This window comes from Neofelis nebulosa, chromosome 2 (assembly GCF_028018385.1).
Source record: "Neofelis nebulosa isolate mNeoNeb1 chromosome 2, mNeoNeb1.pri, whole genome shotgun sequence".
Classification (NCBI taxonomy): domain Eukaryota; kingdom Metazoa; phylum Chordata; class Mammalia; order Carnivora; family Felidae; genus Neofelis; species Neofelis nebulosa.
The window spans coordinates 11,814,753-11,828,349 of NC_080783.1; the positions used below are offsets into that span (position 1 = coordinate 11,814,753).

Below are 13,597 nucleotides of genomic sequence, written 5' to 3' on the forward strand. Positions count from 1 at the left end.
TGCCTGCATCCGGTGATGGGGTAGGTGATGGAGTTGGATGGAGCCGGGCCAGGAGTTGCGGGGGCAGTAGGCATGGGGCTCAGACCCGTCGGGCCTCGGCTGTCCTATTAGTTGAAGGAGAGTGAGACCGCCTGCTTCACGGTGTTGTCCTGAGGCTTAAAAATTAGAGATGCAACTACCAAGAGGTAAAAAAAAAAAAAAAAATGGTACTGTTACTGATAAACCATAGTAACTGGAAGTTAGGGGTTAGGCATCGATAGTCAATAACTTTCCGTGGGGTTCCTCCTTTCCAGTAGGAGTATTTGGCCCAACCTCTCACCCGATAGAGAATTAACAATATTTAGTATTTCTGGAGCACCTACTAAGTGACAGGAACTGCATTCACCCTGTTAGATGCGTTCCCACTTAACCTCTGAACTATCCTATTTTACAAATGAGACTGAAGTTTGGGGAGAGTAAGTAACTTGCTCAGTGTCCTGGTCAGCACCCAGTGGAACTTGGACTCTGGTCTGTCACTAAAGATTGTGCTCTTACCTGTTACACCATCATCCCCATTTGTGGGTTGGCTAGATAATAGAGGGTCCCATATAGATGTCACCCTGAGGCCCGGAACTGCTATCACTGCAAAGCCACAGGCCACGCGTCCTCAGACAGCCCGCGCAGCTCGAGTTGGAGACTGTCTTAAACTGTTCTCGGAGAGATGAGGGCAGGAACCCATGAGGACAGAGTCGGGGGGGCGGGGGGGAGCCCAGAGAGCAAACATCTCAGGGTCAACTGAAGATCAGCTAGGTCTCTGGAGCGCCTTGATGTCCGCTCAAGGTCAGCCATTCAGGAGAAGCGCTCTGAGTCGGACAAGGAAGTATCAGGACGCCCTTACCCGGAGGCTCAGTCACCGGGGCACTGGCCAACCTCACTGTTGTTATTGTCCCGTTTGCCAGCAAAGGCACTTCCTGTCACGCGTCAATGTGGCGAGCGGCCCGCATCTTCAATGGTAAAATACCTAGTGCTTATCATTGTATAAACGTACAATTTTATTTTTTTATTTTTTTTTTTTTTTAATTTTTTTTTTCAACATTTTTTATTTATTTTTGGGACAGAGAGAGACAGAGCATGAATGGGGGAGGGGCAGAGAGAGAGGGAGACACAGAATCGGAAGCAGGCTCCAGGCTCCGAGCCATCAGCCCAGAGCCTGACGCGGGGCTCGAACTCACGGACCGCGAGATCGTGACCTGGCTGAAGTCGGACGCTTAACCGACTGCGCCACCCAGGCGCCCCAAACGTACAATTTTATACGACATTCTCAACCGGTAATCATTTCCATCTATTTGGAAAAAAGTAAGAACATTTTAAAACGAGGAGTGAAAGGTGCTTCTGGTCGCAAAGCAGTCTGTCTGCTTACAAGACGCACAAGAAACGGGGATGACCAGCTGTGACAGTGTGCGCGGGGCGGATCTGCCCACCATTCTGCTCTCATGACAAATGGAGGGTAACTGACGCCTTCCACAATCTGCGATCGGGGGCCGGTCCTTCTCTGCCCCCCGCCCCCCACAGCTGCCGCTCACAAGCACTCGGGATGGGCACCTTGTTCGCGGGGAGGGAAGCGGTGAGTGGCCGTGGCCGTGGCCGCAGGTGAGTTCTTTTCCTCAAACTTGTTTCTGCCGAGGTCAGTCCCTTTCTTTCCTGCTCCGCAAGAGACAGTCATGGCGGCCGGCGCTGTCGGGCGCTGGCTTGCTGATCCCCGTGTCCCTCGCTTCACCTCTTTGAGCCTCAGGATCCAAACTGAAAACGGGGGGCCTGGTTCCCTGGCAGGACGGTTGTCAGAATCCCGGCGGATAACCGATGATCATCTTAAATGCATTTGTGCCCACTGGAGTCTGAGCAGGATTTCGGCGCCTATAAACTACTTGAGGCCAGTTTTATTTTTTTCCCTCTTCCACCTCCATATTCTTCTTTATGTTTCCCTAGTGGCGGGAGCCATTAAGATCCAGTGTCTTAGCAAATTTCAGTATACAACATAGTGTTACTAACTCGAGTCACCGTGAGCTATGTTAGGTGCCCAGAGTTATTCGTCTTATAACTGGAAGCTGGTACCCTTTAGCCAACATTTCCCCATCCTCCCCACCCCCTGGTAACCACCGTTCTACTGTTTCCGTGTTGGATTATTAGTATTGTTATTGTTATTTTTAGGACTCCGCACAGAAATGAGACCATATGGTATTTGTCCTTATTCCACTTAGCAGAATGTCTTCAGGGTCCACCCACGCGGTCACAAATGGCAAGATTTCCTCCTCCCTCGTGGCTGAATAGTATCTCATTGTATATATGTATATATGTCCCATCTTATTTGTCCATTCGTGCACACTCGGGACCTGTTACAATGCAGATTATGATTCATTTTTTCTGGGGGCAGGAGTCAGAATTTCTAGCAACTCCTGGCTGCTGCTGGCCCTGCTGGCCCAGGGCCCACACTCTTTGAGTAGCAGGAAAGTTGGCCCTGGCTGCTGTCCTTTAATGAGATCCTGAAGACCCTGTTCAATGGTTTTCATGCTTATCTGCTGCTAAGGATGTGCAGGGTATTTTCAACTGTTGGCGGAAGGACCTTATAAAGAGACAACATCACAAGGCTAAAATGAGTTAACTTTTGAGGCCCTCAAACAAAAGCCCAGAATCTACGAAGGCACATGCTTTTCTTTGACTTGTTCTTGTTTTTAACACTTCCCTCCAGACACTACGCACGGTATTTAAAAGGAAATAAAGTGAGAGATACAACTTCCTGGCAGGAAGCCTGGCTGGTGGGTGAGCAGCTGGTGTCAGTGCTTAGAAAAGGGACCCGCATCGGCTTCTGTTTACAGAGAGCCACGTGGCAGGGTGCTGCTTCTCAGGTTTTGCTTGTGTGGGCCCCAGATTCCAAGAGTCTCTTTAATCCACACGATACCGTTAATTTTTCTCACCTCATTCTCTTCCCAGGCATCAACATATCGCCACCACAATGTCTTCTACTAGCATTGTTCCAGTTTCCCTTGATAAAACGTAAATCCTATGTTCAAATCTGCCAGCTCGATTCTGTCATCTGAACAAGATGCCACGATGACGCCCCCCTGCCCCAGAAGGGGGGAGAAAAGGTTCGCACAGACACATCAAAAGCATTCCTGCAAGAGTACAACGGCCAGATCTGGTGGTCTACACGGGCAGCCCTCAGTGATATCTTTTGGACATACTGGGATCTTGAATTTTGTGCAGTGACAAAGCGTGTGTCTTCAGACTGATGCACGGGGGTGGCGATCCCTCCCCACTTCTGATCAGTAAGCATGCTACCTTTTGAGGCTTGGGAAAGGTCTGAAATTCTTCCCATGGGCAAATCCTTTCCTTCGCGTTATTCTTCCCTTGATGTGATTCAAGAAACCACAACGATATCCGTTAGCAACACCCCCATCTTTTTTTATGTGCTGCCGGTGACGGTATAAATGAGCTTCTGTTTCAAAACACAGGCATTTATTGGTTCGGATGCTGCAGACGTTGTCGGAGGTACCGTGAGGAGATACACAGAAACAGTCATGGTCCCTGCCTCATGAAGCTTACAATCTAGAAGAGAAGAGACCTTTTTTTTTTTTTTAATTCTTTTTTTTTTTAATCTTTATTTATTTTTGAGAGAGAGACAGCGTGTGAGCAGGGGAGGGGCAGAGAGAGAGGGAGACACAGAATGCGAAGCAGGCTCCGGACTCCGGGCTGTCAGCACAGAGCCCGACGCGGGGCTCGAACTCACAAACCGTGAGATCATGACCTGAGCCGAGGTCGGATGCCCAACCGACTGAGCCACCCAGGCGCCCCAAGAGAAAAGACATTCTTTCACTGCAGGATACCTTGAAATTCCAAGAGGACTGTGAACAACGGCCAAGAGCAGATCATTCTGGGCTATGGTATCTGGGGGCCGGACAGGGAGGGTCTGGATGGGCTGAGAGAGAGGGAAAGACTGTCCCACGTAAAAGCACATCACAGTGAAGTCACAGGGCAAGCTCACGCCTCAGACAGGGAGACCCGTGAGTGGACGTGCAGTCTCTGGTACGGATAACTGGGGGTGAGGTCGAAAGGCTGGCTGGAGCCCCACGGTCGAGGCTGAGGAGTCTGACCTTCATGCTCTGGCAACAGAGAGACAATAAAGGGTACTGAGATGCTGACTGGCCATCACAAGAGTCCGTTTTGGAAGATTAAGTGGCAGAGCCACGTAGAGCTGAGTGAAGAGGGATTTTAAGTCTCAAGAAGAGCAATGAATTGAGAGATTTTAAGGTCCTCTAAGCAGAGTCTGTGATTCTAAAATGCAAGACTGGGCACAAAAAAAAAAAAAAAATCAGGAAATGATTGCGATACCCCATGGGAAGGGAAAGGAAGAGCTGTATACATAAGGATTTATAAAAATGACGAACACAACTCTATTGAATACTGAATCTCTCAAGAGAAACAGAAGACTGGGAACAAGGCCAGCACTGCCACACCCTGGCTTACAGTCCATTTGGGTGGCGGGTCTCATCCACTCCGCCGTGGCCGAACCAGTGTCGGATAGAGAGACTGACCCTGGTCCTACCAAGCCCCGCCATTCACCGCTGACCTGTGCCGCGGCAACAGACAGCCTCACAGGATGGAGGAAGCTACACCCAGCATGTACGACTTTGAGATCACAGGCAATGGCCGCGCTCAGGGTCATTACAAGGAAGCGACTCGAGCCGTTCCCTCATCTTCGGAAGCACAGAGAGATTCTGAATTGAGAGGTCTCCTAGGTTGACTGACCACACCCAGAGTATGGCAGCCGGATGCTTACTAGACAATCAGGAAATCACGATGGGCTAACCTACAAACCAAAATGTAAAAACAGCCCTAAATGCTTATCCTCTTTGGGAGAGAATTTGTCTCATACAGTTGCTCTTGTTTATTTTTCTCAACCTAATTCCAGTGTGTTGACATCATTCTGGGGGTTCCTTATTGCAGGAGAATAAACCCAAGGTGGACCCTGAAAATAATAAGCACTGGTCCCAGGCCAGTCTGTTAACAACAAAGTAATTATCCTAATTGCCAGAACATCTTCGTCGTTTATAACTAAAATGGCCTGTCCCACATCTCTAGAGTTGAATGCTGTTCCACTCCACAAATAAAGAAGGTGTGCATGTTCTGTTACTTCCACCATACAAAATCTAATTCCGGTGTCTCTGTATCTATTTGTATACAAATAGAACAAGGAGCCACTACACCGGACTCAACAGCAACTAAGAAAAACACTTCTATATACAGTGGCTGGACTTTCAATGTAATAGAAAGAACACTTTGGTGGGAAAACATTTCATGAGTGCCTCCCAGGAGCCAGGACCCGCCTCTGGGTGGTGGCAGGGGCGAGAAGGACAGTGCACACCCAGTCCCAGAGCCCTTCACAATCCACGCTCCCTGTGTAGAAGGCATGTTTTTGTGTAGTCGTGCACAAATAATAACAGGGCAAGACATCAGTGCTATCACAGAATTGCCTTTACAATGTGCTGTGAGAAGACAGTCTGTAAGAATGAGGTTATTTCTAATAAGGAGAACGGGAGTCAAATCTGTAGAGTTTGGGAGCAAGAGAAATGACATTTGAACATTGGACATATTTATGGCTATCAGACTCATGGATACAATTCATATAGTAAACAAGCTGTATGTAGCTGCATGTTGATTCTAAGTTAACCTGTGGAGCCCAGGTATCATCGTGCAGGTCAAAGTGCTCCCAAGACTCAAGGGGTTTCTTAGCTCATTTGTATGCAAGGTTGGTGCCTCTCAGATCAATTCAGATTGGAAACTGCATACAAGACTGCATAGTTGGCATGCTCCAACTTTGTCAAACGTGTACAAAGAAAAATTGAGAAAGTAATATCCCCAAAATGTTAACTTTGTGTACCTAGAAGTAGTGAAAATATAATAAATTTTAAAATTGTACATGTATTTATATTTGCTTCTGTTGTGAATTTTCTCAATGGAGACACAGTCCTTATTAAATCTATTTTCCTGATTATGTATTTCTGGTTTTATTATATAAATGTTTTATTGATTGCAAAAGTAATATGCATACATACAAATACACACTTTTTTTTTTTTTTATTTGAGAGACAGAGCAGAGAGAGAGCGGGGGAGAGTGAATCCCAAGCAGGCTCTGTGCTCAGCACAGAGCCTGATGTGGGGCGTGATCTCATAACTATGAGATCAGGACCTGAGCCGAAATCAAGAGTCAGACACTTAACCGACTGAGCCACCCAGATGCCCCAAATACACACATTCTTTAAACACTGCGATATAAAATTGTAAAAAACCAGAAAGCAAAAATTCTACGTGCTCTGCCCCCAGAGATAACCTCTGTTAACATATGGGTATATTGCCTTCAGCTGTTTGCTTTATGCATATATAAGGCACATATATTACTCTCATGATCATAAAACTATATATAAATGCTAGAAATATCAATGAAAATAGGAAGATCCTTTTCTGCTTCAACTCTCTTTAAAGATAAATACCTCAGTGACAATAAGACATCAGTGATATCTGACTTTGTCTTTTTATTCATGAAACACAGGCACCAGGAAATAAATAGTCTTAAGTGACATGGATGGCCCGTGGGCTCTAACACTGAGGGCTTCTAGGTGGGTCCTGGGCACCTGGGCAGGCAAGCGGCTGTTACAGTGGCCATTTAAAAGGCACTTTTATGGGGAAAAAAATACTTCCTCAAAAGGGCTTTCTCAGCGACCAGCCCACCAAATGACTGCTTTGCTCTGCCGGTAGCACCTGCTGCTGCTTGGCTGGCTGCTTAACTAACCCAGGTGACATCTCTGGGAACCTATCCTCTCGCTGGAGAGGCCGCTGTGCGCCCCCAACGTCAGTGCCACCTGATGTCTAACGGAGTGTGTAGGCGGTGTCCCCGAGGTCTGACCCAGGCCTTTTCAGCCCGACGTTCTCTAAAGACAGAGCAATGGAAGAACAAGTCAAGTACACTGTCAACGCCACCTGCACGGGGGCGCCCAAGAGGCCGAGGTGCTCGGGCGAGGGCGAGCGGACAACACGCTCTTACGGCAGCCACGTCATGTTTCCCGGAAAGTCATCGCAGCCACGTGTCAGGAGGCCGAGGCATGGCTTCTCTCTTCCCGCCAAGCCCCGCACTGGGCACGCCGGACAGAAGGGGGGACCTGAACTTCCAGGCTGCTGAAAGGCACAGTCTTCAAAACCGGAACGAGGCAGAGGCACCGCCGGGCTGGCCGCACCAGGAGGGAGTGTGGAAAGCAGTCCCTGCCTGGAGGAATGGACCTTCCGCCTGTGACACAGGAGGAGGCCGGGAGAAGGGCCCACAGAGCTGTGGGCTGCTTCCAGAAGTCTGGTTTCAAGACAAGTCAGTCTGCTGGTGGATGGAGACCCACAGGGGCCACGGGGTGACGAGCCGAGGCAGATGTGAGATAAAGCTGTACTGTGCTTTTTGGTTCACGTAGGGGCTTGGGAAATGAGGAGCCACACGGGCAATCACACGACTGGACCGCTTTTGCCCAGGATGCCCTGCCCCCTCAGTGGCTGTCAAATCTGTGAAGCCGCTTCCTCCTCATTTCTTCCTCTGGTGAGAGACGGAACCCGTAGGGCAGGGGACCCGGGGGGCTGTTTCCTGTAGTGAGAAAACACAAGGGAGACTCAAACACTGCCCATCCATTGTTCTGACATTTACAGGGTATTGCTTCCTAGGCTTTCAAGGGGGAGAGAAGACAGATGGCTGGGGTGTCATCTTTGTTTCAGCACGAAACAGAAACGTAACAAACATATTTCAACTTCAGCTGTCAATACTAAGTTTCAGCATCAAGTAAATCTTTTTAGTGCGGTCAAGTCTAGGAGTGTAATCCAGTCCTTTTGAAGGTTCTTGACAAATCTCCCCATTTTTATTTTTTCTTCCATCATGCTTCATAATTTGCATCATCTAGCTTCTACAATGTCTCAAGGGCATTTATTATTTTATTTTATTTTATTTTTTCTGTCCAGAGGTAATTTGTCACTGTGTCTAACTTCCCCACCAAGTATGCTGATTAGTTTCTCTTCAGCAACCTTTGGGTACCCCCCTCTCCCTGCCTCTGCCTGGCTGCCTCCTGCAGCACCCTGCCACCTGCACCCCAGCCAGTGAGAATCAAGTCTGCGTGAAACACACAAACACCACTGAGCATCCAAGGCCACACAGCAAGGGCCCGATTACCACGCTTACCAATTATCTGGGAGAGCAGACAAAAATGCAGGCTTAACATCTGAAAATCAAATGGAGGACCACGGAAATCATCACTGCAAAAGGCTTTCTGCTCATTCTCTAAGACTGATACCTTTTCCAAGGTGTTTCCAGGTAATATACATTGATATGACCATTGTGGAGCCCAAGATGAAAAAAAGTTGGAGAAAGCAGTGAGAAATTAACCTGCTCGCAAAGACAAATACTGTATGATGTCACTTACACGTGGAATCTGAAAAACTGAACTCCTAACCAGAGAGTAAATGGCGGTTACCAAGGGCTGGGGGTGGAAGAAGTGAGGGTATAAACTTGTAGTGAGTAAATAAATCCTGGAGATCTCATGTACAGCACTGTGCCTGCAGTCAATATCACTGTATTGGAAACTTCCAAGTTGCTAAGAGGCTACATCAACTGTTCTCAACACAAAGAAGAACTGGTAAATATTGACACGATAAAAATGTTGGCTGATGCTGTTGTAATCATATTGCAATATATAAGTGTATTAAATCAACATGTTTTACACCTTAAGTTTAAAAAAAATTTTTTTTAATGTTTATTTATCTTTGAGGGAGAGAGAGTGCTAGCAGGGGAGGGGGCAGAGAGAGAGGGAGACACAGAATCCCACGCAGGCTCCAGGCTCTGAGCTGTCAGCACACAGCCTGACGTGGGGCTCAAACTCACGAACCGCGAGATCATGACCTGAGCCGAAGTTGGACGCTCAACTGACTGAGTCACCCAGGTGCCCCTGCACACCTTAAATTTACACAATGCTGTACGTCAATAATATCTCAAAAAAAAGTCAGTCTCCTCACTCCACAATAGGAATTTCAGCTGTCAGATGATGAGAAATTTTGAAACGGCAGTCAAAAGGTAACTTGTTTTTTTTTTTTTTTTTTTCATTTTGTTGCTTCCCTAACACTTAGGCTTATTTGGTTCTCCTTTCCTTTTGAGACCATGGGAGAATTACCCCTCCTGGACACCCTGTGGCCATTCCTGACTAGGAAACCTAAACGTCAACTGGGCAGGCCTAGCTTCATACTCACTCCTGCTGGCCAAGCTCTACTCGAAGGCTTTTTGGTTCAGAGCAACATATGCCAATTTATCAACCTTCATTAAGGATGGCATTCAAACACAGTACAGGCTCATAAGACTTCCACCATAAAGAGTTCATAAAGTCTAGGGGCGCCTGGGTGGCTCAGTTGGTTAAGCATCTGTGACTTGGGTCATAATCTCGTGGTTCATGGGTTCAAGCCCCGCATCGGGCTCTGTGCTGACAGTTCAGAGTCTGGAACCTGTTTCGGATTCTGCGTCTCCCTCCCTGCCCCTCGCCTGCTCGCACTCTCTCTCTCTCTCTCTCTCTGTCTCTCTCAAAAATAAGCAAACATTTAAAAAGTTATTTAAACAAAAAAGATGAAAAGTTTAACTGGATACGATTTTTGCTATATATGTATTTGAAAAGGAATTTTGTCTTTGTTTCCAAGTGGCAAATGCCTGACATTACAGAGAAACTCATGCATCCAATTACCACTAGTTTATTGCCTGAAAGTGTTTCATGAGAGGAGATCCAAATCCTGCTTTCCCTTCAACAATTGTTTGCAACAATAAGGCACTTGGGAGTGAAGGCCAGTAGTGACATCCCTACCAGCGCGGCAGGGAGGTGGCGGCAGAGCTGTGGGCGGGGTCAGGGGCAAGTTCAACGTGGCAGGTGGAGCCTGGGCCACTGGGCATGAGCCCGTGGAAGCGGCAGGAGTGCTTGGCCTCCCAAAGGGAATCATGGTGTCCACAGCAGAAAGGTGGAGAGCTGAGGCTTCCATGGAGGGAGACGCAGGGAGGGGCTCAGAGCTGTAGGCCGTGGGGGCTCCTGGGGCCCGAGCGCGCAAAACGAGCAGCTCGCACACGTGCACTTGGGGCCTGCTCGAGGGGCAGTCAGGGAGGGCGGGGCTGAGCCAACGGAAGTGCCGCGTAAGCAAGCAGAGAACTCCCATCGGGGGAACAAGGATCACTCTTCTGCTCCTAGAGCTTTTCTAAGGTGCCTTATTTCAGTCAGCTTTCACTCCCAGTTTCAGGACCCCAAGTTTACAGATAAGGAAACTGGCTCACAGGGTGTTGGGGACACACACGAGGTCACCTCTGCCCACTTTCCCACTACCCCTACACGGCTGTCACCTCTGACGCCATCCCGGTGAGCTCCTGCCCAAACCCACGCGGACATGGGAGCTCCTCCCATTTGGAAATAGAAAAGGAAGGTCCAGCCTTGGGCCCTCAACTCCACACGACTCTGCTGTCACCACAGATATGACTACAAGGCTCCCACAGGGGCCCCTGAAATTCCTAACTTTCCAGGACCACCAGAGGGCCCTGATTGTAACAGTAAAACCCGGTTTGTAATCAGGCCCGATTTTATGGGTATTTAAAGCCTGTGCTTTGGGCCAGCAAGGCCTCTGCTATCCATTCAAGTCTCAGCTAAGCTTCGTCTTCCACCCCCTGCTTTTCATTTACTCTTAAAACTGTTTCTGTGTTTCTAGAGTTTCCACTTATGTCATATGGTCTTTTACTTCTCTCCACAGCCTCCATGGGGCTCTACAAGGCATTTCTCAAAGGGTCTTAGAAATGTTTACAATATGTACTTACTTTTTTTAAGTGTATTTATTTATTTTGAGAGAGACAGAGGGAGAGGAAGGGGCAGAGAGAGAGCGATAAAGAGAGAGAGGGAGAGAGAGAGAGAGAGAGAGAGAGAATCCCAAGTGGGCTCTGCACTGATGCAGGGCTCGAACCCACAAACTGCGAGATCACGACCTGAGCCGAAACCAAGAGTCAGATGCTCAACCAACTGAGCCAGCCAGGTGCCCCTGTAACATTTGTTAAGCGCTTGGCAAAGGTGTGGACAGGCCTCAGCTGGTTGGTGGGAGAAGGTACAGCCCCCATCCCCGGGGATGTGATGGGAAAGGTGTTCGTAGGATGTCATCAGATGCTTCCAGCCCTGCCCGGAACCGGAGGGGACACCCCAGGCCAGTCTCCATTTTGCAGGTTCTAGTAGGCTCCTTTGTGGGGGGAGGCTGCTCAAACAGGTGATGGCTGGGTCCCTTCCAAGACTGTGAGGTCTGACCACCAGGGACGAAATCCCGACTCCTCCACTCATAGCTACACATCTCTGAGCAAGCTGGTTATCTTCACTAGGGCTTAGCTCCCCTATCCATAAAATAGGAATAAAGAGGGATTCCTTTGCTGGGCTGTTGAGAGGCAAGAAAAGAAATGCTACAAATAAAATGCTTAGCTGAGCCCCAGGCACGCAGGCAGTGCCTGATGAGTGCTGGTTGTTATAATTTTTCATCTTTACCACCATCATGAGTCACGTGTCACATGTCTACTTGTTAGTATCGTTAAGTAACTTGGTGGAAGACACAAAATAAAATGATTTCTTAAAAGACAGTGCCCAATTCTATTGGAGGCCCGTTTGGCAGCATTTTGTATAAAATGTGGAGTTGCTGCTTACTAAATATTTGCCTTCTAAGAAACAGATACAAAAAGGAAAAAGGTAATTAACAACCTCCAGTTAACAGCATCTTCTGTAACAACAGAGGAGACTTTTCAGTCCCTGGGAAAGCTGGTGGGCCGAGCCAAGACCTCCTTTTTTCTGCCGAGTTAAATCACGCACTGAACATTTTCAGCCTGGGTGAGACAGCCTTGCTCTGGTGAACTTGGTACAGAGTATTAGTATTTATGAGCCCTGCCTCCGTGTCCTTGTAAATGGAGGTCAGCCCTCAATGTTACTCAGAGAAACAGCGAGCATGCTTCAAAGAACCTCAGGAACAGTGCCCAGTTTAAGATGATTTAGCTCAATTATAGCACCAGTAGTGAGATCATAAGATTTATTGATTCATGGTTCTTGATGGAAACATTTTCAGTTCTCTACCCTTATGTATAATGCAGTAACTTCTGCAATTACATCCAGATAAGAATTGCTAAAAAGAGCACCATGAGTTGATGGCCATTTTCCCTCCCGTGCGCCATCCCTGTAAATAGAGATGTTTAATTTGCTGGTATTCACAGATCCTGCCCATGATCTGATGAGCACACTGTACGATTCAGTGAAATTAGACTGATGTGAGTCACAGGATGGCGTATCTTTCCCTTACAGTAGGGACCTAAAGAGGCAATCACTTTAAAAAAACAAAACAAAAAAAACCAACAACAACCAGGAAACCTCTAAATAAATCACCAGTGTTCTCAGGGATTTCTATTGTCAAATGAAGGCAGCAGCATGGGATCCACATTCTCTCTTTTAAGGTTACTTTATTAGAATTCCATGAATTACAAAGCTTCCAAAATGCCTTCTGAAAGGATGGTTGCTAAGTCATTTACTGACAACGACCAACAAGGCTGGAAGAAATCCTCACAATTTGGCAAGACATTCTCTGAAAAGGGGAGATACTTAAGGACATAAGACCACTTTACTTTTTGAGTCACTAATTATAATTTTTTTTTTCAACGTTTTTTATTTATTTTTGGGACAGAGAGAGACAGAGCATGAACGGGGGAGGGGCAGAGAGAGAGGGAGACACAGAATCGGAAACAGGCTCCAGGCTCCGAGCCGTCAGCCCAGAGCCTGACGCGGGGCTCGAACTCACGGACCGCGAGATCGTGACCTGGCTGAAGTCGGACGCCTAACCGACTGCGCCACCCAGGCGCCCCTTGAGTCACTAATTATAATACATATCTGTCTGTCTGTCTATCTATCTCTTTAAAAAGAGTCTGAAGTTCACCTAAAACCTCGTAACTCCATACAAATGGAAGCATCATCATGGTTTACAAGAAAGGTAACATTTAGAAGTGACTTGAGAGGGAAAATATTCCCATTTCTACTCAACCAATCGAGTCAGCCACAGTGGGGATTTCTTGGTTTTGAACTTCTATCTGGAATCTCAGAATGAGAGGCTTTGAAATGGAGATCCACTCAATGGTTACTTTGCCTCTCTGACCTGAAGTCAGTTAATTTTGGAAATCTTTAGGGCTACAACAGACTTACAATAAATAGGCTATAATTCAGTGAGCAAGTCAAGTAACCTAAAATATTGGGTCTACTAGGTCAGGTCTAGTGTTTCTTCCAATATAGACAATGTACAGTCTGACCTCTGGAACAGAAAGTTCCGGAGACAAGAAACATCTGTTGGGCCATTACTAAATGCTCACCCTTCTTATTCTCCCTCCTTTTTAAAAAGTGCACAGCTTGATTAGTTTTCATGAACTGAACATGTGGGACCAATATCTAGATCAAAATACAGACCACTTCTGGGGTACCTGAAGTTAAACGTCCAACTTCAGCTCACATCATGATCTCAT

At 47.3% G+C, this 13,597-nt stretch overlaps 1 protein-coding gene across 4 annotated transcripts in view; it reads right to left on the bottom strand.

Annotated features, from left to right (window-relative positions):
- RHBDD1 (rhomboid domain containing 1) overlaps positions 1-13,597 on the bottom strand; it is a 175,175-nt gene that overhangs the window by 33,446 nt on the left and 128,132 nt on the right. For 2 of the 4 annotated variants that reach the window (XR_009254702.1, XM_058702848.1), the window contains one exon: positions 6,543-7,654. The exons of 1 other annotated variant lie outside the window; for it this stretch is intronic. Coding sequence is in view for 1 of the 3 variants with exons in the window: in XM_058702848.1 (XP_058558831.1) it covers positions 7,560-7,654 (95 nt within the window). In the remaining 2 variants the exon portion in view is untranslated. Of the gene's footprint in view, positions 1-6,542; positions 7,655-13,597 lie in introns of those variants that run through there. One more of the 4 variants, XR_009254703.1, reaches the window with a different exon arrangement.